Here is a 23,972-nt window from a genome sequence, read left to right on the forward strand (position 1 = left end):
TAATGATAAAAGATCCCTGGGATTCCAGATGGGCCTCTGGTGTCACAGGAAAATTTTACCCTAACCAGTGAATTTCCACCCCCGTTGGAGAATATCTGATAGAAAATACATATCTGTTGCCACCGAACACTCCATTTTATCAACAAACATACAACATTCAGAACACATACTTATCAGCCAACTAGAAACCTTAAACAATGAAAATTCTAATCCTACTTCCCCCACTTCATACTCTTAGCTTCATCTAATAAAGAAAACACTAGCCTTTCTAACTATCACAACCCCCTCCATAGCTCCAGAAAATTGCTTCCTGTGTGCCTCCCTAGCCCAGCCATTGCTAGCAGCAGTACCCCTTAACCTTACTCAATACAACTTTTCCTCTCCCCACCAAAACCTCCATCCCATTCCCAACATCCCGCTATGGGAACCTGAACTAAGCAGTGACACCCAGAGCCTTCGAACGTGCATCATACCTAACAATATCTCTTGCCAAAATCACTCTTGCACCCATATCCAAACAATCATCCCACCCCACCCCTGCCATTCTCAGCCTAGAGACTTCTTTTAGTGCAACAGCACCCTAGTCACCTCTATATTTCTAAATTCTACTTTTCCATGTCTTCCAGTTACTCTAGTCCCCCAATTTACCCTATATAGCAGTGCAGAGATCGAGTGGCTACTTCCCAAAACCAGAACTAAACGGGCTGCTTTCCTTCCTATTTTAATCGGACTTTCCCTCTCTACATCAGCTACTAGCCTAGGCCTCTCTGGAGGAGCGCTTGGACACTCCCTATGGGCCATAGACGATTTAAACACCAAACTACAGACAGCCTTAGAATCCACCACAGCATCCCTAGCCTCCCTACAAAGACAAATCACATCACTAGCCCAAGTCACCCTCCAAAATAGGCAATCCTTAGACCTGCTAACCACTGAAAAAAGAGGAACATGCTTGTTCTTAAGAGAAGAATGTTCTTATTACATTAACGAGTCAGGAGTAGTTGAAGAAAACATACACAAACTTACAAATTAGCAGATGACTTAAAGAAATCACCCAGAAGCGCAGGCATGTTTGACGTCTTTCAAAACTCCCTTGTCACTTTGCTCCTCCCATCCTCAGCCCACTCCTCATTCTCCTCCTCCTCTGCTCTTCGCTACCTTGCCTAGATCAATTTTTCAAATTCCAAATAAGCAACATTTCTAACCAAACTATCAATCAGGTTTTGCTCCAAAGATACCACACGCTGAAATCTGAAGATGAAAACCAGCCGCGGGAAACTGAAACCGTCAACCCCTAAAAGCACCCCCTCTACGCCCTCTGGAAGCAACTAGACAGAACCCTTCTTCGCCCCCACTCTGCTTGTATATATAAAACAAAAGGCGGGAATATCAGAAACCCACATCCAGGAGCAAGCCCCCGCCAAGAAAAACAGCACCAACGGTCCTTAAGTTTCCATTTCCCTGTAAAGCAACGCTTCTCAGAAAACACCTGACCTGCTTCCCCCTCCGACAAGTATAAAAGCCAGAAATCCCCTACCCCTGCTGCTGCCCTCAGTTTCTTGAGGCAGCCATTTTGTCCCCGCAGAAATAAACTTCGCTGTGAGTTCTGTGCCTGCCTGCTCTCCTTCCCTCTCGTCACTGGGGTCAGGGGAAAACCTTTCAACGTAAAAAGATGATAAGTAGTATGGAAAAACCTAGAGCAGGGAAAGGAGGATTAGGAATGTTGGGGAGGGGTTGCAATTTTAAATAGGGTGGCCAGCGTAGGTCTCACTGAGGTGATACTTGAGCAGACTTGAAGGCAAGATGAGGGAAAAATGAGGAAGGGAGCCACAATATTTGGGGGAAGACAAGTCCAAAGGCCCAGGGGGCATGAGTGTGACCAGTTCTTTCAACGATGGCGAGGAGGCCAGTTGAGCTGGAGCAGAGTGAGCAAGGCTCAAGCAGAAGGAAATGAGGTGGGGGTAGAGCAGTAGAGTTTTCAGCCTGAGTGAAACGAGGAACCGTTGGAAAGTGCTAAGCTGTGTAGGGACAAATCTCAGACTCCAAAGGATTTAAAGTAGACTGCAGGTGCCGGTGGCAGTAGGGACACCCATGTAATCAGTCACATGGAGCAGGCAGCAGTGATGCAAAGCAGAGAGGCGACGAGTGGGGGTGGTGAGAAGTGATTTAGGGATCTATTTTGAAGACAGGGCCAACACGATTTTCTGACAGACCAGATGTGCGGTGTGAAAAGCAGCAACAGAAACGACTCCACGATTTTGGCCTGCACATCCGAAAGAATGGAGCAGCTGCTGACTGAAGTGGCCAAGGCTGTTCAGTGGAGCACGTTTCTGGTTTGTTTTGGTGCTCGGGCCAGGAGCGCCTTTCGGACACATTAGGTTTGAGGTGCCTATTAGCTAGTCAAGTGGAGTGGGCAGCTAGATTTTGAAGCTGTCTGGAGAAATGACTTTGGAGACATGTCGGAAGGCGCAGGAAGCGAGACCTTGCCCAGAACTGGCCAAGTACCCCTCCTCTCCGCTCTCCTAAGGACAGGAACATCCCTGGAGGGCAGCTCATCGCTCCACAGCCCCTTTAGCCGGCAAAGTCCTATGGGAATGGCAAGAAAAGTGCATAGAAACGAAGCACGGTGGCACGGTGTCCATCCTCAAACCCGTTGCTGAAAAGGTGCCCACCCGCCAGTCTCCCGGCTGGTAGGCGGGGTCCATTGGTGGGCGTGGCATCGGCGCGCGCTCCCGCCCAGAGGGCGTGGCCGGTCCGGCGCGCGCTCCCGCTTCCCGCGCGCACGCCTCCCTCACTCCTGGCGGTCCGCGCGTGATCAGCTGGTCTGCGCTCCCTGACGTGAGCGGGGGCACGTCATCGCCGAATGGCAGCCTCCAGGAAGGCACCGCGAGTGAGGTGAGGGACTGCCGGGGAGCCGGCGTCCGGGCGCGCGTGGTGCACCCCTGAGGGCAGGGAGCGAGGGGACAAGGAGCGGCGGGTGGACCGCCACAGTCGGGCGAGGGTCCCGGCTCGCGGGAGCCCCTCAAATGGGAGCAGGCGGAGGGAGCGGTGCAGCCGGGCAAGTTCCGGTTCGTTTCCGGCGGGGCCGCGGGCACCCCGGGTAGCCGAGCGCGGCTCTCGGGCAAGTGTGCCCGGCTTGTGCTTCGCCCGAGGGGGCGGTGGCCGCCGCCGCTTCCCGGCTGGGCAGGAAGGCCCCGCCGCTGCAGGACGTTGGCCCCTCCTGGTTTCTCCCGGTGTCCGGGGGAGGTGGGTGAGCCTGCCCTCGCCCTCCTTCTGTGGGAATCTGATCGTCACGTTACAGCCCTGACTATACGGGCACTTGCAGTTCGCCCTACTGATCTGTCACCTTCACAGAGATAGGAAACCGAGGGACCGGCATAATCTCTAGTAGAATCCCACCAGTAACTTGCCCTGTGCTCTTCCTGGGCATAGGGAGGTGAAAAGGATACAGCCCTCCCTTCCCTACCACCCCCAGTCTCAAATGAAACACATTTCAGGCTAGTGACCCCCAACAACCAGAGTATATTTAGCAGCTAACAAAGTGGGAGACTTAGAGATGTTGAGCGTTCCCTAGAGCCAGAGGTCAAACTACCTGGCGATCCACACAGGGTCAGCCATCCTCAGACCGGTTGCAGCATGACCAGGTTCACATGAACGCCTATCATGGTTTGCGTCTGTGAGTGGACAGATCGCAAGCTGACCTTGGCCCGGACTTGGGCTTGCTTTGGTATGTTAGGGATGAGTAGAGAACCAGACTGGCCCTGTGGAAGGGTGTGATGAGGTGGAAGGTGCTGCCTGTATGTGAAGTGCTGGAAATGGGGTCGGGAAAGTGGATAATGATGAGTTAGGTCCTAGGCTGGTTAGTAGCTTTTGAGGACCAAGGTGGTCTGTGTTAGTTTCGTTGAATCACAACATTTTGGGGACAGAACGGTCTTTCACCATCATTTGGTAGAGCATCATTCCTCACACAACTGGGAGGCTGAGGGAAGGGAGGCCAGTTCGCCCCAGGCGTCTTCCTTAGTGGCATAATTTGAGTGCCATTCAGTGTTAAAAACAACTTTTTTCAGTTCGCATAAAATTGACAGGTAAATTGACCTGGCTTCTGGTGCAGCTGAGTCCAGGAGACTAACATTGGCACCAGACTTGGCCTCTCTTTTGTATCTCTTGGATCTGCTTTCTTCAGTGTTTTCTTCAATCTCAGGCAGACTTTTTCCTTATGGTGGGTGTGACAGTTCTAGGCTGACAGCCCAGTAGAAAGAGGGTCCAAAGGGTTGGAGCAGAAATCCTAGATCTAATTCCCACTGGGCTGACTTGATTCTTATGTCTATCCTTGAAACAATTCTTGTGGCCAGAGGGATGGATTGATGAGGCCTGGGTCCCAGATGTTGTAGGTGAGTGGGTGAAACTTACTCCAGTTCTTTGGATTGGAAGTGGAGAAGTATCATTCTCAAAGGGAAACCATTGGTGCTGTGATCAAAAGAAGGAGGGATGGATTCTGGGTAGGTGGAAACAACACTGCCCACTTACCAACCCTAGAACCTTTTCCAGTTCCATCCTTGTCTACACCACATGAGGCATGATTGAGCATCTCCATCCTTGTTTTGCTCCTTTCAGAGCGATAGGCATGTATGATTCTCATCATGGGCTGGTGTAAGAGGGAGGGTAACCAGAACCCTGCTGGGATTTCTGTAAAGAAAGAGGGAGAAAAATGTGTCATAATCACCTTAGCAAAGTTTGAACTGAAGTTCTCTGCATGTTCCTTTCCCCTTATGCACCTCATGGCACACCAGGATGTTGAAGTGTATGCTGAAGAAGTCCTGGAAAGGGGAAGAGCACTGGACTAGGTACTGGGAGGCCTGGACTCTAGTTGTAGACTGGCTGTGTCACTAAATAGCTGTGAGGCCTTGAGCAAGTCCTTTGATCTGTTTCTCAATTTCTTTTTCTAGAGGAGAGAGCCAAGTTGGATGGTCCCTGAGGTTCATTATAGCTCAAATGTTTAACAGTAGCCCTGCTTCAACTGAGAGCCTGATAATGTACCTGGCCTAGTTAATAAAGGATGGATGGATCTTGGACATTACAGACACTAGGACAGGAGCAGGACAACTAATGTTTAGCTGCTTTGTGGCTGCTTTGATCCTGAGAGATAGGTGGAGGTGGCATTGCTCACAGAGAGCTTGAACTCAGTTTTCTGTGAGCATCACTTGTCAGACCGCATTTCTGGTCTGGGCTTGAAGCTATGAGGTGTTTGGCCTCTGGCAAGCTTAGTTTCTTTTCTTGTGAAATGAATCAGTAGAGCTACTTCTGAATAGTCTCCCTCCAGCACTCTTGCCCTGTGTCTGAATTAGTCACTGGGACCAGTTAACTTTGAATATACAGAGAAACTGACTTCTTTGGCTCACCATCTTGTAAACGGGCATATGAAGTTAGAGGAAATCAGATGAGAATGTGACATCTCTCTCCAAGAAAAAGAGGTTTCTTACTTTGTAAAATATTATAACAGCTTTTTTAAAGATAGAGTTCACGAATCATACTCCACCTAATTAAAATGTATAATTCATTGGTGTTAGACTATTCACAGAGTTGTACAACCATTACCACAGTCAATTTTAGAACATTTATATCCCTCCCCATTTCCTTTCTCCAAAAGAAACCCTTTATACATTAGCAGGATCTTCTCATTTTTCCCAGCTACACCCCAGCTCTAGACAACCACTAATCTATTTTGTGTCTCTATGGGTTTGCCTATTCTGGACATTGCATATAGAATCATACAATCAATATATGGTCCTCTGTGACTGGCTTTTTTTCACTTAGCATAAAATGTTTTTCAGGTTTTTACTATGTTGGAGCATGTTTTAATACTTGATTCCTATTTATTGCCAATAATATCCCATTGTATATTAGACCACTTTTATTTATCCGTTCCTTAGTGGGCATTTGGGGTGTTTCTGCTGTTTGGATATTAAGAATATACTGCAATGAATATTTATGTGTAAGTTTTTATGTGGACTTAATATTTTCAGTTTTCTGCACCCTATTGATCGGTCATAGGGTAGCTCTATATTTAACCTTTTGAGGAACACTAGACTATTTTTCAAAATCACTATACCATTTCATAGTTCCCACCAGCAGTGTCTGAGGGTTCTAGTTTTTCCACATCCTTGTCTATACTTGCCATTGTCTGTTTTTTTTTATTATAACCTGCCTAGTGAGTTTTATCATTGTGATATCTCATTATGGTTTTGGTTGCATTTCCCTGATGACTAGTGATGTTGACAGTCTTTTCATGTGCTTATTGTGCATTTTTATATCTTAGGAGAAATATCTGTTCAGAGCCTTTGACCATTTAAAAATTAGTTTGTCTTTTTTATTGTTGAATTATAATAGTTCTTTATATACCCTTTATATAGACTCTTGCCAGATATATGAGTTGCAAATATTTTCTCTCATTTTATGGGTTGTTTTTTCACTTTCTTGATGGTATCCTTTGAAGCACAAGTCTTTAACAAAGTCCAGTCAATCTGTTTTCTTTTATTGCTTGTACTTTTGATGTCATATCTAAGAAATCATTGCCTAATCCAAGGTTAGGCAGACTTATGCCTATGTTTTCTTCTAAGAAAACTTTGTATCTATGATCCATTTTGAGTTAATTTTTATATATGGTGTGAGGATAGAGGTTCAACTTCATTCTTTTGTGTGTGGATATCCAGTTCCACATTATTTGTTGAAGAGACTTTTTTCTCATTGAATAGTTTTGGCATTCTTGTCAGTCAGTGTAGGGGTTTATAATTTTCAACTCTCAGTTGTATCTCATTGATGTTTATGCATATCCGTATGCTAGTACCACATTGTCTTACTTACTGTGGTTTTATTAATTTTGAAATCAGGAAAGGTGAATCCTCAAACTTTGTTCTTTTTCAAGGTTGTTTTTGCTATTTTGGATTCCTTGAATTTCCATAGGAATTTTCAGAATTGCTCGTCAATTTCTGCAGAGCAGTTAGCTGGACTTTGATAGAGATTGCATTGGATCTGTAGGTTATTTTGGGGAGTATTGCCCTTTTAACAATATTAAGTCTTCCAATCTACAAACATGGAATGTCTTTCCATTTATTTAGGTGTCCTTTAATTTCTTTTAACAGTGTTTTGTAGTTTTCAGAGTTTAAGTTTTGCTTACATTCTTAAACTTATTCCTAGGTATTTATTATTTTGATGCTATTTTAAATGAACTTTTCTTAATTTAATTTTTGAATTGTTTGTTGCAAGTGTATAGAAATGCAGTTGGTTTTGTATCCTGCATTCTTAGTGAGCTTATAGTTTTTTGTGGATTCTTTAGGATTTTCTATATTTAAGGTAATGACATTTGCAAGAAGAGAGTTTTCCTTGTTTTCTAATCTGGATGCTTTTTATTTCTAAATTGCCCAATTGCCCTGGTTAGAACATCTTGTATGATGTGAGGGGTGGAAAGAGTGGACATCTCAGTCTTAGTGGACATCTTGATCTTAGGGGGAAAACATTCAGCCTTTTAACTTTAAGGATGATGTTAGCCTTTGATTTGTAATAATCTTGATCAGGTTTAGGAATTTCTATTCTTTCAGTTTATTGAGTACTTTATTATGAAGAGGTGTTGGATTTTGTCAAATGCCTTTTCTGTGTCTATTGAGGTGATTGTGTAATTTTATTCTTTATTCTATTGATATTGTGTGTTACATTAATTTTGAATGTTGAACCAGTCTTGCATTCCTGGTATAAATACATCACTTGGTGATGGTGTTTTTATATGTTAAAGGATTCAGTTTGTTAGTATTGTGTTGAGGATATTTGCATTTATTAGAAATATTGAAGTGTCTTATGTTTTTGTGAAAGAATGCGTGGTTCTCCCAGTAAAGAACATCTCATTTTGTCCTGCAAAATTAAAGTAGCAGCCAACCAGGAGCTGGCCTGGAGAGTGGTGAAGATGATCTTCTGGTTCTGGCTGGGTGGTGGACTGAGCTAGTGCAGACCCTTCTCCCTCTACTAACACATAAAAATGTGGTAAAATTATAACAGAATTACCTTTAAGTTCATAGCTGAATAAAATTCAAAGCTCTTTCTGTATTCCACAACAGACTGCCATGTTGCCTCTCTGATCTAGTCTCCTAGCCGTTTACCTCCCCTTCTCTCAATACATACAACCACACCACACTGGCTTTGCCTTAAGTATACTAGACATACTCCTGCCTTGGGCCTTTGCACCTGCCTCTCCCTCTCTCTCGAATGTTCTTCCCTTGTCGCATTTTCCTAGGTCTCTGCTAAAATGTCATCTTTTAGCAAAGGGACTTTGCCTGGAAACCCCATATAACATACCTTTCCCCTAACCCCTCTGACACTTTCTTCCCCTTGCTATGCTTTACTTTTTTTGATAGAATTCCTACTCCCTATCTGACAAATGGTATTCCTATTTTGTGTCTGTTGCCTTTCCTCCTGTATCCTCCCCTCCCAGCATCCTCCACTCACTCTCCCCACCCACAAGTAAACCTCTTGAGGTCAGAGATGTCTGTTTTGCTCACTGGTATGCCTAGAATAGGGCCTGGATTATAGAAGATGCTCAGTAAATATTTTTTGACTGAATGCGCTCGAAAGAAAGGGAAATCCTTAGTTACCAGAAATTTAGGGGTGCTTAAAGCCTGAACAGTAACTAATAAGCTGAACCTGAGGAGGGTATCAGATGCATAGGCCTTCTTCATACCTGGGGCCTAGGGCATGGGACTGTCCCCATGTGGGGACAGGAGTCTTGTGTGCAAATCTCTTAGCTAAGAAATAAAAGGTGAAATCAGTCTCAGAGGCAAACAACAGTGACAGTAGAGCTTGTATAACTCAGGACATGTCTCATCCTCATAGACAGAATAGTCTCTGCTGAAGATAAGCTCTTAATAAAGGATGAGAGCATGCAAAGAGTGAGTGACCCTCCCAGAGGGAGCCTGCAGATGCAACAGACTGGAGGGTTACTGTCCTGACACCTTCTGATGGAAAGTCTGAAATGAATTCCAAAATAAGGCCCTCAAATAATTAAAGCTGAGGAGGAATGGATACCATAGTGAAAGAATGGGCAACCATGAAGAGTGAACAGGCAAATTTGAAAAAGAACCAAATAGAACTTGTGCCTGTGAAAAATACAGTCATTAGAAATAAATTGATTTTAGGCTGAACAGGAAATGAGATGCAGCAGAAGAGAATTCATGAGTGAGAGACTAGGCCAGAGAACGTTTGCCTGCCATGGTGCTGTTTTATCTGCAACTTTTATTTTGTCACTGATACTGGGGTGAAGAGTTCCTCCAGCTCAGGAAGGAGAATTACTAAGTCAAGTTGATGTCCTCTCTGTCTGAGCCTTGCCACGTTTACTATGGTCAAAGTCTGAAACATCCTGTTCTTTCTTTTCTTAAGGGCAAATCACCAGGACTTTCAGCTGAAAAATTTAAGAATAATTGAGCCTAACGAGGTGACACACTCAGGAGATCCAGGTGTACAAACAGGTAATAATTTTGCCTATTAATTAGATAGAACATCTCAAAAGGGTTTTAGGTGCCCCTACTCCAAACCCATGTTGGCACAGAAGAGAAGGTAAGGGATTCATAATTGATTATGGTCGGGGCTGAGAGGATGTCTATCTGGAAATTAAAAACATTTTGGCCTTTGGCTTCCTGGGTAGTTGGTTACCATTTCTATATATATTCACTGGTTTTTTTAGGTAGTAAGTTAGAGTATGATAGTTTTTGCATTTCCCATTCTTGAGGTGGCAGTGGTGATGGTGAAGAGAGGTTGTTATTGAAAAAGCCCTGTTCTGGTTTTTCTGATCGCTAATATAAATCTTCATTGACTTTCAGTTTTTGACATAGGATATGAAATGAGAAAAGTTCATATTTTTGTGCTTTATAAATTGAATATGCTTTCAGGAAAATCATTTTGGGAAAGATTTCTGGAACAATACCCTTTTCCCAGGGCTGGTTAGTTGTATTTTTAAGTTGCCACAAATCTGAATTCTGAAAAGTGCCATGTTCTGTCCCAGTGCTCATCTATGGGCTAGCCAGGAGAACCACATTGTTTTCTTTTAGCTGACTGAAAAAAATTGTTCCCTTGAAGCATATAGGAAACCATGACTGATCTCTCCTTGGAAAATCAGCTATAATTGCATGCAATTTCAGCTCCTTTTTCTTTAAAAATATAAATGTACCAACACATTTTGGGCCATATTAGGAGGAGGAGAGGAAGAAGGAGGAATGGGAAAAGAGAGAACGTAGAAAAGGGGAAAAAGTGATAGAATTATCAAATTTAGAGTTTTTAGAAAACTTCTCTTTTTTATTACAGATGAAGAAATGAGATTTAGGGATCATCAGTTGTTTGAGGTTACAGATCCCAGATGGAAACTGGAACCCACTTGTTTTGATTCTGTTGGTCTTAGAACACTTCAGAGAGCATCTGTTATGTCCCCTAGATAACATGGTCTGCTAGAGCATCACTTGGGAATCAGATAGACCATGAGTCCTGGGTCCTGATGATTCAGTTGACTTGGGAAGGTATTTAACTCCTGTTTATCTGTAAAATGGGAATAGTGAAACCTCCCTGGGAGAATTATTGTGAGATTTAACCACTGATGTACATAAAACCCTTGGTTCTCCCTCAGTGGTAGGATAGAGAAACAGAATACCACTTCTGAAGCAACTGATGCTGGAAAAGCAGTTTGGCATTCTGTGCATGAAGTAAACCAGCCCTTTCTACTCTTAGAACGAGACGTGTAGGAATCCCAGCTGGTCCTTGAGATCTGGATTCAAGTAATCTTTTCTGAGCTTTTATAATGTACTGCATGTGGTGCATGGTGCTCTCACACATGTTGCCGTGTTGAATTTTCCTAGCCACCCAGTGAGGTATGTAGGATGTACTTTTCCTGTACTTCTAATCAGTGAGACATCTTGTTTATGATAAAGGCTAAAGATTTAGGAACTTTTTTCTAAAAGCAGACCCACATATATGAGACTTTTAAAGGAATCATTCTTTTTAAAGGATGATTTAAAAATACCTGGCAGTGTATGGGCTAATGTTACATCATGGATGAGGCTTGTTGCTCTTGGCTTCCTATTTCCCTGTACACCCTGATTAACTCTTGACTGCTTCTAACATTTCTGAAAAATAATGGAACATAGAATGAACAGATGCTATAATATGGCATTTTCTAAGATCCTAACTTTCTTCTTTCAGTGAAGATTTATTACTGTTTATTGAGTCTGAAAGGATCATAGACACAAAGTTGTGACATTCATTCAGCTACCTTTGAATGAGCATATGTATGCTTTAGGTGCTGGACCAGATACATGGATTCAGAGATAAGGATGACATGGTCCCTGCCTTAAGGAGAAGCAATATATATACCTGTTGCACTATTTATCACATTGCTTTTATGGTTAGTTAATTGTGTATCTAACTCTAATCATTGTAAACACATAACATGTACTATGTGCCAGGCATTGTTTCATAGTGCTTTATACATGTAATAATCTGTTTAAGGCTTGTGACGTTTACTGTGTGAGGGTAACCAGCCATGGCTTTCATCTCCTCTGTGTTAACTGCCCTTTTAATCATTGCCAGCTCCACGGTTGTGACGTGTACCAGCTTTGTCAGCTCCTCATTGCTAGCTGCTCACCCATGCAGTCACTTGCACTTTCAAGGGCTGTTGTCCTGTGGCTGTAGCTCCTCAGCCATCTTTGCCCGTTGTATCCACCTCAGTGGTAGCTGCCTCCACTACCACAGGTCAGTGCCTCAGCCACTGCCTGTTGCTGTCTTCTCGGGACCTTTGCTGTAGCCACCACTGCCCCTTAGCAATCCTAATGTTGATTGTGGTATTGGGAGTTCTTTCATTGTATCCAATACGGATGATGAAGAAGTGATTGCATCTGAACAAGGACATCAACCAAATGTGAAGGGCATGGAGGGTGAGGAGGAAGGAGCAGGGCAAGTGTGAGAGTGGTGATGGGCAGGTGGTGTTGTGGAGGGAAGTGTGGACATGCCACCATAGGAGGGCACAGCTGATGATGCTGACGCTTCTGAGGAGGCCAGGCAAGGAGGAATGTGGATGAGGTACGCGATGGTGACGAAGGCCAGGATGTGGTGCTGAGGGGGGAGGGGAGGGTGACCAGGAGGTAGAGGGTGTCTTTGACTGACTTGTTTGCCTTTGATATTTTTCAGTTTGTAATTGAGCATTTTGTGCTTGCCATTGGTTCTGTTGACTTTATTGATGAAGTCAGTGACTGGTAAGGTGGATACATACTAAACACCCAGTAAGTGACATCAAAATCCTTAAGTCTGAGTGTGTCCAAATCAAAACCAAATACTATAAGGAAATTAATTATCTTGAAAGAAAATATATTGGCTTTTTAAAATCCAGATGCCCAGGCTGCACTCCAGACTAATTAAATCAGAATTTCCCCAGGTAGTTTTAATGTGTAGCCAAGGTTGAAATATTGCTCCAAAGGAAGACTACATTTTGGCTTGACTCTCTTGTAATGTTAACTTGTTCAGAAATATGGTTTGGAAACACAAGTCTAATCCTGAAGTTCAGATGCTGGCAATCTTCTGAGGCCACGCAGGCTTCATTTTGGATCCAGTTGGAGGTATGGACACATAAGCTTGGGTCAGATTAGATAGTTACCACCTGTCATCCTCGGATAGGTGAGAAATTATAAGCTCAGTAGATCAGACAAAAGGAAAGGATTGCCCTTCTGAAAAGTATTCAGAAGCAGCTGTAATGCAAGGAATGTGGACATGTTTGAATCATGAATAACACCATTTCCAGTGACACTCTCCTGAGACAGAGCCCAGGGCCAGAGGCTAAAACTGCCCCTGGAGAATATGAATGGGCATTTTTTCATTGAGTCCCCAAATCAGTGTAGCACCTCACAGGGAAATTTATTGTAGATAAACAAAATGACTGAGGCTTCTATAGCCCAAGGTGTAGATGATGATGGAGAAGAAGCAGATGAAAATGTTAAAAGAAAAAGAACCATAAAAGGAACCATATTTAGCAGAGGATAAGCCAGGGTGTCAGTCCTTGAAAATAACCTGTAGTCTAATGGCTTCAGGGTAACTATTACTTACAGCATTGTACATTAGGATGTTTTTGGTTAACTAAAAATTTTTTTGTTTAAAAAAATGTGTTGGCACAATCCAGACACTGACAACACCAAATGCTGGTGAGGAAGTGGACAAGAAGAACTGTCATTCATTAATGTTGGGAATGCAAAATGGTATATCCATTTTGGAAGATAGTATGACAGTTTCTTACAAAACTAAGTGTATTCTTACTATACAATCCAGAAGTCATGCTGCATGACTCTGTGTGACCAAATGTGTTGAAAACTTAGGTGTATCCAAAAATTTATACATGTATGTTTATAGCAGCTTTATTCATAATGGTCAAAACTTGGAAGCAATCAAGATGTCCTTCAGAGGTGAATGGATAAACTGTAGTACATCCAGACAATGGACTATTATTTGGCACTAAAAAGAAATGAGCTATCAAGCCATGAAAAGACACAGATGAATCTTAAATGCACATTCCTAAGTGAAAGAAGCCAATCTGAAAAGGCTACATACTGTATGATTCCAACTGTACAACTCTCTGGAAAAGGTAAAACTATGGAGACAGTAAAAAGATTAGTAATTGCCAGGGGTTGAGGGTAGGGGATAAGTAGATTGAGCAGAGAGGATTTTTAAGGCAGTGAAAACTGTTAAACTTCTTTGATACTGTAATGATGGATACATGTCATTATACACTTGTCAAAACCCAGAGAATATACAATACCAAGAGTGAACCCTAATGTAAACTATGGATTCATGTGCCAATGTAGGTTCATCAGTTAAAACAAAAGTACCACTCCAGTAGGGGATGTTGATAGTGGGGGAGGCTGTGTGTATGTTGGGGCAGGGGAGTATATGGGAACCCTCTGTACTTTCTGCTCAGTTTTGCTGTGAACCTAAAAGTATTCTAAAAAATAAAAATTTTTAAATGAGCTGGAAAAACTCATTATTCTACTTGAATTCTAATAGTATAGTTTTGTGCCACTATATATGGGATGTGGTAAAATATATATGCTCACTGTTCTATAATTGTCTTTTTGAGAAGTTGTTTTGTTATATACCTGTACAGCTATAGCTATGAGGTACTCTATTTGGTCATATATCTATAGTTATTATATAGTATGATTTATCAGAACTATTTACTGATATTTTTTGAAAAAAGATGTTTTTGAAGAATCAACTGAAGTGCTTTGAAAGTCAACTTGTATTATCTGTACCTTTATCACATGAAAATAGTCTATATACTCACTAGGAGGCAATGCTTTTATAAGTTTGATTACTTAGAAATTAGTGAAAGTTTAAGAATTTTTGGTAGGACTGCATTTAAAGGCTCTAATGTTTAAGAAAATGATTTTTGTGTTTGTGTTCTATTTCGTATTTTCTAGAGCTGACTAGCTCTAGTTTTGTTGGGTTGAGAGGCTCCCCAGAATCCCTGGCACTCCTTGGGGGCTCAGTTTGAAAACACTGCATCTACGCCCCCTCCATATTTTAGAGAGGAGAACACAGAGCGCTGAGGCCCTGATCCCCTTCTCCCTGAGGTCGCATGCCCAGTTGACAGCAACTAGTCACTAGAGCACGCAACTTAGGCCTTTGACTTCTAGTGGACTGACCTTTCTACTCTAAGTCTGTGGATGACTGTTTAACAAAAACATAAAACATTTCTTTTAAAGCAGTTGAACTTAAGCATAAAACACAAGGAGAAGAAAATACTACTCTAAATTTAATTACTCTAATTAAATTTTATTAATACTTGGGTGACTGACCTTCTAAAAACTTCTCTCTGCATATACACATACAGAATTTTAAATAAGAGCAATTTACACATGTTCTTTTTTTAATCACTCACCAGTGTTGTTGGTATCTGTGTAAGTTAAATATAGGTCTGTGTAATTTTTTTTGGTCTGTTTAATTTTTAATGGTTTCATATTATACTGTTGTATGTTCATTTAGCCAATTATATATTCCCCCTCTTTTTTTACTGCTATAAACAAAGATAAACACCTGTATCTTTGTGCATCTGTTTATCTTCTTAGAATTAAGTCCTAGAAGTGAAAGAGGTAATTAATCAGTTTGGAAATGAGTATTAGTAGCTCATGTTTCTTGCTACAAATGGCTATTTGGATGGCATTTTAAGAACTGTAAACGTGGAGTTCCTGGCTGCTTTGGTGTTGATCTGGTGGTGGGGTGGTCAGTTTGAAGGTGCACTGGGGGTGGGCTGAACGCAGTGGGCACTTCTCTCAGGCTTCCTCAGAACTAGCCACTGGGCTGCACAGGGAGGCTGGTTGGGACAAACTCTCCTGTTGTTGCAGGTGGCAGAATGGCTCCAAAGGTAACTTCGGAGCTACTTAAGCAACTGAGACAAGCCATGAGGAATGTGGAGTATGTAACAGAACCGATTCAGGCCTACATCATCCCATCGGGAGATGCCCACCAGGTACGGAGGGGAGATGGGCCGGTGGTGGAACTCAGCAGCCTCACCTCTCCTTGTGAGAGTCCCGTTGTCAATCTACAACTAATCATGCCCCCAAGGGCTTGGCACAGGGACCTGTGTCCATTTGGCTGTCACAGAATGCTTGTTGATTTGGTGCTGGCTTCCTTATTCCCAGGGCATATAGCCAGATTTCAATAAGTTGTGGAAGTGTTAATGACAAATAAAGGGGCAGAAGTATGGATCTTTCTGTTGCTGACACACTTAACCCCGGGTCCTCTGCCACACTCTAGCAGAGCTGTCTGTTCTGCCTCCCTTCTCCCGATGCAGACTGACCCATGCCTCTGGCATGGCCAGAAGAGCAGCCAGAAAGTCATCATGGATCTCCACCTTAGCAGGCTTTAGGGATGATGCTGCATACCAACCCCTCTTTAATCCCAACGCCCACCTTTGATGGAAGCAGCCCAGTAAGTGCCCTTTGATCTGCATTTCCCTGTTGATTAGTGATGTTGAGCATCTTTTCATATACTTGTTGGCCATTTGTATCTTTTTTGGAGAAATGTCTCTTCAAGCCCTCTGCCCATTCAAACAGTTTCGTAACTGCACGACTGCTCAGGGCCTTTAATATGCTAATGTACACTGTGTAACTTTAAGGGGAGGATGAAGTATTCAGCATTTTCCAGACTTAAATGTCCATGAGATTCCCACAGTCATCTCACGGGCAGGCTAGGTAACTCAGTTTTCCATGGAATTCCTTGGTCTTTTGAGCCACAATACCATTTTCATACCATAATGGGTTAGAACTTTGCTCCTTGAATTGGTGAGAGGAAAGGAGATCAGTGTGTGGAGAGGAAAGGCCACTGATGGTGAGGGTTTTGCTTGTAAAAGTGGATGTAGCAGGAGGAGCAAGGGTATGAAGTGTGAGTACAGGAGAAGTAGAGGACTGTGCTGGAAAGGGGGTCGTGGCTCATGAGGAAGCTGTGGTGGTTGGGTACATTAATGTTAGATTTAGACAGTGGGGAGGTGAGGTGAGACTGGTGAGAGTTAGGGTGGGGATGGCAACAGAGGTCTTCCATTCACCTATGTTGCTGAGAATAGAGGAACAAGATTCACTGTCTTCACAGAAACCAAAGTTTCATCTTGCCTGAAGACTGGATAAGTAAGTAGGTTGGTCACCACAGCTTGGCCCTGAGTCACAGTAGGAGGTCTGGGTGGTGGAGGAACCAGGCACCCACCACCTAAGAAGGGCAGACTCTGGCCTCATCTTTAAGGAACTCTGTTTTCCTCTCCTGTCCGGGCTCCTCTGATAGGCTCTTGCCTGCCTCTGTCAGTCTCAGGCTTCAGCCTTTGAACTTGGGCTTCATGTCACATGAATTCTTTGCTGATTCACCAGTAGTGTTTGATTTTCTGCCCTTCAGGCATCAGGCCGTTGCCCTAGACAGATCTGATAGAGCTGCCCTATCTCAGCATGGGGCAGGATGGTGGTTCTTGTGGCTGGAGCATATGTGACAGTTGGTTGGGGTTTTTCTCTACATCAGTCAGGGTTCTTGAGAGAGAACCAATAGGATATATATAAGTGTCTCTGTATAGAGAGATTTGTCAAGTCAGGGTTCTTGAGAGAGAACCAATAGGATATATATAAGTGTCTCTGTATAGAGAGATTTGTCAAGAAGGATTGGCACACATGACATTAGCTCCCCTGGTTCTCAGACCTTCAGGTTGGGACTGGAACTACCCCACTGGCCTTCCTGGTTCTTCAGCTTGCAGGCAGTACCAATTGTATAAGTCCCTGTACATGTCAAAGGCCCGAGAACCAGGGTTGCTGATGTCTGAGGGCAGGAGAAGATGGGTATCTCAGCTTAGACAGGAGAGAACAAATTTGCTTTTCCTTCAGCTTTTGATTCTGTTTAGACCCTCAACAGATTGTATGCTACCCACCCATATTATTGAGGGTAATTTTTATTTGGTCTACTGATTCAAATGTTAATCTTTCCCAGAAACAACATCATAGATGCACCTAGAAATAATGTTTTATCAGCTAGCTATCTGGGAATTCCTTAGCCTAGCCAAGTTAGCACATAAAATTAACCACCATTGTCCCCTCACACTGCTGGGGACTGTGTGCTGGGCTGTCATGGAGCCCCAGCCAAAGACTCTGCATAGTTCCTCTTTATGAACCTTCACCTTCAGGAGTGGCCTCATTGTACAGAAAGATTTGATCCGTGAGAATTACTTGAATTGAAAGTTGGAGGTTTCCGGTTAAGGGTGTGTCAGAAGTTTGTACTGTTGCTGTTTCAGTTTCAGTTTTCTTTTGCCTGGAGTTAGGATACAGTATTTTTACTACTGGTGATGTTCTTGTAGACAAGCCAAGTTTGTCTTGATATTCTTGGTCCTGGGTGCTGTTCCTTCACTAACTTTATTATTATTTTTCATTGTAAATCTGTTTTTGGTTCAAGACCCTGATCGATGTATAAAAATGCTTTTTCTTTGACATTAGGTGGGGCCTGATACACCCAACATCCTTGTTAAACTTTGGGAATGGCAGCGAGGCTGGCCAAACCCTAGCTGGTGTTCCAGGCTTTCCCCAGCTCTTCATCTCCTGCTGATGATCCTGGGATATCAGAATTGAATGGCTTCTCCCTGGGTGAGGAAACTGAGAGTCAGAAGTTTAGGCTTTTGTTAGATAGTAGAGATCCATTGAGGGTCTTTGAAACAAAAGACTGACATGATCATTCAGAGGGAACAGTATTTAGTGTGGATTGGAGAAGGGGGACACTGGGAACTGAGAAACCTATCAGGAGGCCATTGCAGTATCCCAGAGTTAGGGTGCAGAGGTCTTGGATTTGGGTGCTGGCCCTGGAAGCAGAGAAGAGGGGAAGGATACAGAGAAAAAGCAGTAGAATGCAGGCTAAGTGTGGATCTGACAGGCACATGGTAGAGGGGATTGTGAAGTTTGAAACCTGAGTGTCTGTGGTGCCATGCACAGAAAGTAATGAGAAATCCCACAATTCTTGCTTTAGTTCCTGTGGAGAGGTGGGGGCATAGTTGGGGTGACTGGTAAGTGGGACTCTGGGTCCCTGCCAGGACTGTGAGGACACGGAGGAAGGGCTGGCTTTGTATGCAGCATCCTCCTCGGTAGTAGAGAGGCTGCTGTTCTCTGTGGCTCTTGGGCCTAGTTGTTTCATTTCAGGCTAGATTCAGGTTGATGGAATTTCTCCTGTGGGTGGGAAGGGAGGGTGTTGGAGAATGAAGGGAGATCTTGAATTCTGTCCTTTGTGTACTTTCCAAATCCCAAGTACACACACCCACACAGTGTTCCATGCTTGAGAGAAAACGCACCTCAAATGCATAATCACGCAAGGACTTGGCACTCCAGGGACCTTCTGGGTCTTCTGGCTGTCTTCTGCATCTCCAAGGGTTTTTTCTTTGTAAACTCAGAGCAAGGGTTGTGGTATTAATGAGTTTGGGCCCAGAGGGACTTTTGCAGTGAGGAATTACCAATTCTCTCTGGTAATTTGGGTTCCTTCATGTACCATTGCAGTCAAATAGTGGGATTGTGGCCCGCAACTGGGAGAATCATTGGTTGGAGCCAGAGCTGTGTCAGCAGTGACATTTAGAAATCCAAATTCTTTATCCTCCCCATCTGTAAGGCCCCATATTCTGCTCTTTGGCTCAGCTTAGTCAGAGGGTCCCGTTCTGTCAGGGGTGTCTCTCTGCCAACTTGAGTTTTTGACTGTGTCTGTGATTCCTCCTTCTGGAGGATATGAATCAGATTTTCCTAAACTCTTTGGATTCTACACCCATTCCTCCTGGAGTCAGCTTCCTGTTTTGTTTTATTTCTTACATAGGCTCTCTCCTGGGGTTGGGGTGGTGGTTTTTATCCTAGAGTGATTTTATCCACTGCATTAATTGGAGTAATGCTAGCTGTGGTAACACATCTCAAAGTTTTGGTGGCCTACCACTGTGAAGCCCTATTTCTTGTTCATGTAGCAGTTGAGAGTGCATGTTCCCGGTTGGTAGATAACTTTGTTCTTCTGGGAGGAAGAGTGATTCAGGGATTCAAGCTCCTTCCATCCTCTGATGCCTTCCTTTCTAGCTGGTGGAAGGGGAAGGCGCATGGAGGAGGCGCACCTATTTTTAACTGCCCCAACCCAGATGTTACCTCCCTACCCTGCCTGCATTCCATTGGTGAGAACTAGTCATGTGGCCCCACCTAGGCACAGGGTTGCTCCAGAAATGAAGTTCTGGGTGGGAAGCCACTTTCCAGTGACTGTACACTAAGGGCATGAATCTTTGGACAGCTGTCCATTTTTCCCATATACCTTGACTTGGTTTCATTTAAGAGAGAAGAAAATGCCAAAGACTGGGAGTTGTCTCATATTTGGGAACAGGTAGAATGTCTCCATTCACAATCTAACCTCTGGGACTTTCTGTGGACACAGCCATTTACTCATTTGCTTTTGTTTTTGTTGAGATCTTGGATGTCTGAGGCATTGTGCCAGGCTCATGGCTTATGGGGTAAAAGGTCAGGGAGGGGGGAAGATGTCATCCCATCATGGGCCCTAATGACCTTAGACATGCTTGTTTTGGCATTCTGCCTTCAGCCTTGGCTGCCTATTCTATCTGCATGTGGCCATGTTTACCACTCTTCTTAAAACCCAGTTCTAGTCATGTCACCACCCTCTCTTGAACTTTTAGTCTCTCTCTGGAACTTGTAGGATGAAGTTCAGGCCTCAGTGAGATGTTTGAGGTCTTTGTTGTCATCAGCTTGCCTTTCCAGGCATCTCTGCTGTCACTTCCTTAAACTATCTGCTTTCACAGTCAGGTCAATCGGCTCACTGTCTTCCCACAAGATCTCTTGCTCCTGGGCCTCTTGCACCTTTTCCCCTCCCTGGATCACCTTCCTGCTTTTCCTTATCAAACCTCTGAGGTTGGCCTGATGGGTTTAAGGCAGATCTGAGTGTCCTTGAAACTACAGCCAATACCGTATTGCATATTCAGTAGAGTTTGGACTGATATTTCATGGATATTTGCCTTACTTTGCTGGCAGATTGTCCAACTCCAAGATGGTACTTTCTTATGTTTCCTGTACAGTCTAGTTCATTGCCTGGTGCATTGTAGTAAATGCTACAGTTTATCAAAAGCTTAGCATGTGTTAATTGCTTTAGTTGCAAGTCAAGCCTCCAAGGTGAACATTATCATCATCTTCATTTTCTAGCTGACAAAGTTGTGCCCAAGGTTTACCTGGTTAGTAAGTTGGGGAGCCAGGTGTGAACCTAGGTTGGATTCCTGGGCGTAGGAGATGTCTGTCATGTGCCTGATGAAGGTAGAGGTAAATGTGAGGCATATCTTGTGGTTCTTTTTTACTAGGATTACAATCCAGTTGTGCAGACTGGATATACACAATCTGTACAGAATAAAAGAGGTTGTTTGGCAACATGGTAAGTGCATGGGCTTCCAGAAGTCACACCTGATGGATCAGACCTCAGCTCTGCCACTTAGAGCAGTGGTGCCTTGGGGAAGTAAGCAATTTAATTCTCTGAGCTTCATTTTTTGTTTTCTTTCATCTAAATGGGAGGATGATACCTTCCAGAGCTACTGTTGCTATTAGAATTAGAGGAAATGAATGTAGTTATTGGCAACTAGTAGATGTTTATTAAATCTTAGCCAATATTACTTATCATCACCCAGGGCAGGGCAGGGCATGGATAAATGCCAGCATGGGTGGTCCTATAAAATTGAGAGATGTGGGAGTTCTCTAAAAGTGGGAGTGGGTCAGAGAGCTTTGAGGAAGATGTGTGTTTTAAGCTGGACTTTGAGAGATGGCTGAGGCTTTTTTTCCTCAGAGTTTACAGATGTGCTTTATTTGTATTATTCACATTATTTGAATTACAGCACAACACATTTATTGTCTTACAGTTCTGGAGGTCTGGCATGGGCTCTGTTACTTCTGGAGGCCCCAAGAGAGAACCCATTTTCTTGCCTTTTCAAGTTTGAGGAGGCCACCTGTATTCCTTGGCTTGTGGCCCTCCCTCCATCTTCAAAGAAATGGCTAAGGTTTTAACTAGGGAGAGGGAGAAAGGTTCACCTCTTCCTCTGCTTGTTCATTTATTCAATAGATGTTGCCTGAGAATCAACTGTGTGTTACCTGTGCTGTGTATAGGGGCAGTGACAAATAAGACCGATGAACACCCTAATCTCATGAACTGACATTCTGGGGGACAGAGGGGATCAGGACAATACAGTAACAATGTAAAAAAGTTCATTAAAAAGGGAGGCATCTAGAAAAATGTGTTATACAGAGAGGTGAAAAAGCTTTGTGGTTACTTTGACTGGGTAGTCCAGGTAGTCCTCTCTGCAGAGGTGACATCCTATCTGAAATATAAGGATAAGTTGCCAGGCATGCCATGATCAGAGAGAGACATTTATGAGCACCAGGAAGAACATGTGCAAAGGCTGTGAAGGAGGAAGGAGCTTGGGAGGCAGAAAGTAGGTGGTGTGGCTGGAGCATCATGAGTGGCAGGGCAAGTGGGAAGAGTTCCAGCAGGACAGCAGGGTCAGAGCACGTGGTGCCTTGGGACTGGAGGACTGGGCTGGGGTTTGGATTGTATCCTGAACATGATAAGAAGCCATTGGCAGGCTTTAAACAGGATGCTAACATAAAAAAAATATATATATATATATAAAGAGAGATGGGGGGGATGGGGAAGGAGGGGGAAGAGGAAGCGGGGAGGGAGAGAGAAGGCAGCAAGAAGGGAGGGAGAGAGAGGGATTGAGTTTGAGAAGCTCACTGCAGCGTGCTTCTTTCTGCCTTTTTCCTGGCTTGCTACAGCTTTGGCTTTTTTTGGACATTTCCTGTTCTCTAGGGAGAACGTTCTTGGGTTTTGACAGCTTTGTGGCTGGGAGGAGATGGGGAGGCCCAGGCCTAGGCCTAGTCTGGCCTGTTTAGCTTGTTGGTGGGGAGGTGACAGCTTTGGTCAGTGATATCTTTCTGGCATGTTGACCACTTAGGTCATGTCTAGACATTCTTTCTCCAGACCTCATCTCAATCCCAAACCAAACACCTACCTACTATTAATTCCACCTCTCTTTGGAGCAGCCCACTGCTGATGGCAAGTCTAGGTAAACCCTTCTAGGTGCCCTGTCCTCCTCTTGGGCTTGGTCGGATAGGGATGAGACATTCTTCGAGAACCATGTTCCTGGGTGGAAGAGTCTAGCTGGCCCAAGAATACCAGGGCTTCCCTGTGAGTCCTTTGCTGGCTTCCTCTCTGGTGTTACAGGTGGGAGATCCCCAAGCAGGGGAACTTGCTTGTCAGTTGAGAGGGTCCTCCCCATGTCTTCCTCATTGTGCATTGTGACATTTAGCACATGGGTTATTTTTGTTAACTTAATTTTCTCAACCTCTTAGTTGCTTTTTCACTATTCAGGAGGAAGAGTACTAATATCTCTTCCATTGCATGCATGCATCACTCTTAGGTTTTTGGTGAGTCATTTTAAACATTGACTTACTTTTCCTCGCAAAAATCCTAGAAGAAAAGGGAAACCTGCTCCCACCATTTTTGTTTTATCATTTTTGTTTGTTTTTTAGTCTTGCCCCAGTAATTACTAGGTTAATAAACAGGGCTTCCATAGTTCATAAATGATACTGGCAGCTATTTCTAAGTGCCATCTATTAAGTGTTCCTTATGTTCTGGGTCTATAACACATGCCCACTGTTGCTTTGGCAGAGGACCTGGGCCTGAGAGATGTGATGAGCCTTGTTGCAGACCTCATAGCCAGGCCTGCTGGAGGGCTCGAGTGGCCTGGAGCTCGGGCTCTCTGCTGGCCCTTCTAGCACCTCCATAGGTGGTGGTCCTATGGCTGGTTTGAGGATGTGATTGTATCTGCCTTGGTGGAGGGAGTATTTCTCATCCACATGGCAGGAGTGAAACATAGGTGCTTCCCCCCTACATCATATTGAGTTAAAATGCCTTGGGTCCCCATTCTCTGTCCTAAGCATCCTTACCCTTATTGGGTCCTATAGCTCAGAAGAAACCTGCTAAAGCAGAAGGAGTAGTGGCTGTGGTCTCAAGCAGACCAGATCCTGGCCCTGCCATTGACCTCTTGGTGGGCAAGTTACTTCAAGATTCTGTCTTTACAAGTAGTGACTCTACACAATCTTACTACACTGATGGACAGTGACTGTAATGGGGTATGCTGGGGGGACTTGGTGATGGGGGGAGTCTAGTAAACATAATATTGCTCATGTAATTGTAGATTAATGATACCAAAAAAGAAAAAAAGATTGTCTTCACACCTTGGTTTTCTCATTTCCTATTGGTCTTACCCTGGAGAGTCGTTATGAGGATGAAAGATAGTGTGTCATTTGGGGGCAGCGTGGCATAGGGCTCAGAGCCCAGGTTCCAGTCCTGCCCCTGCTACTTACTACTGGCTGTGTGAC

General features: G+C 43.8%; 1 protein-coding gene across 11 annotated transcripts in view; it reads left to right on the forward strand.

Moving 5' to 3' along the window:
* Positions 1–2,741: 2,741 nt before the first annotated feature.
* Positions 2,742–23,972, forward strand: part of XPNPEP1 (X-prolyl aminopeptidase 1) — a 197,040-nt gene continuing 175,809 nt past the window's right edge. For 6 of the 11 annotated variants that reach the window (XM_073240450.1, XM_073240448.1, XM_073240452.1 and 3 more), the window contains exons 1-3: positions 2,743–2,895; positions 9,421–9,509; positions 15,414–15,538. In XM_073240450.1, coding sequence (XP_073096551.1) covers positions 2,864–2,895; positions 9,421–9,509; positions 15,414–15,538 — 246 coding nt within the window. In that variant the 5' untranslated portion in view covers positions 2,743–2,863. Of the gene's footprint in view, positions 2,896–9,420; positions 9,510–15,413; positions 15,539–23,972 lie in introns of those variants that run through there. The other 5 variants (XM_073240449.1, XM_073240453.1, XM_017677443.3 and 2 more) reach the window with 4 other exon arrangements.

The sequence above is a fragment of the Manis javanica genome, chromosome 7 (genome assembly GCF_040802235.1).
Source record: "Manis javanica isolate MJ-LG chromosome 7, MJ_LKY, whole genome shotgun sequence".
Classification (NCBI taxonomy): domain Eukaryota; kingdom Metazoa; phylum Chordata; class Mammalia; order Pholidota; family Manidae; genus Manis; species Manis javanica.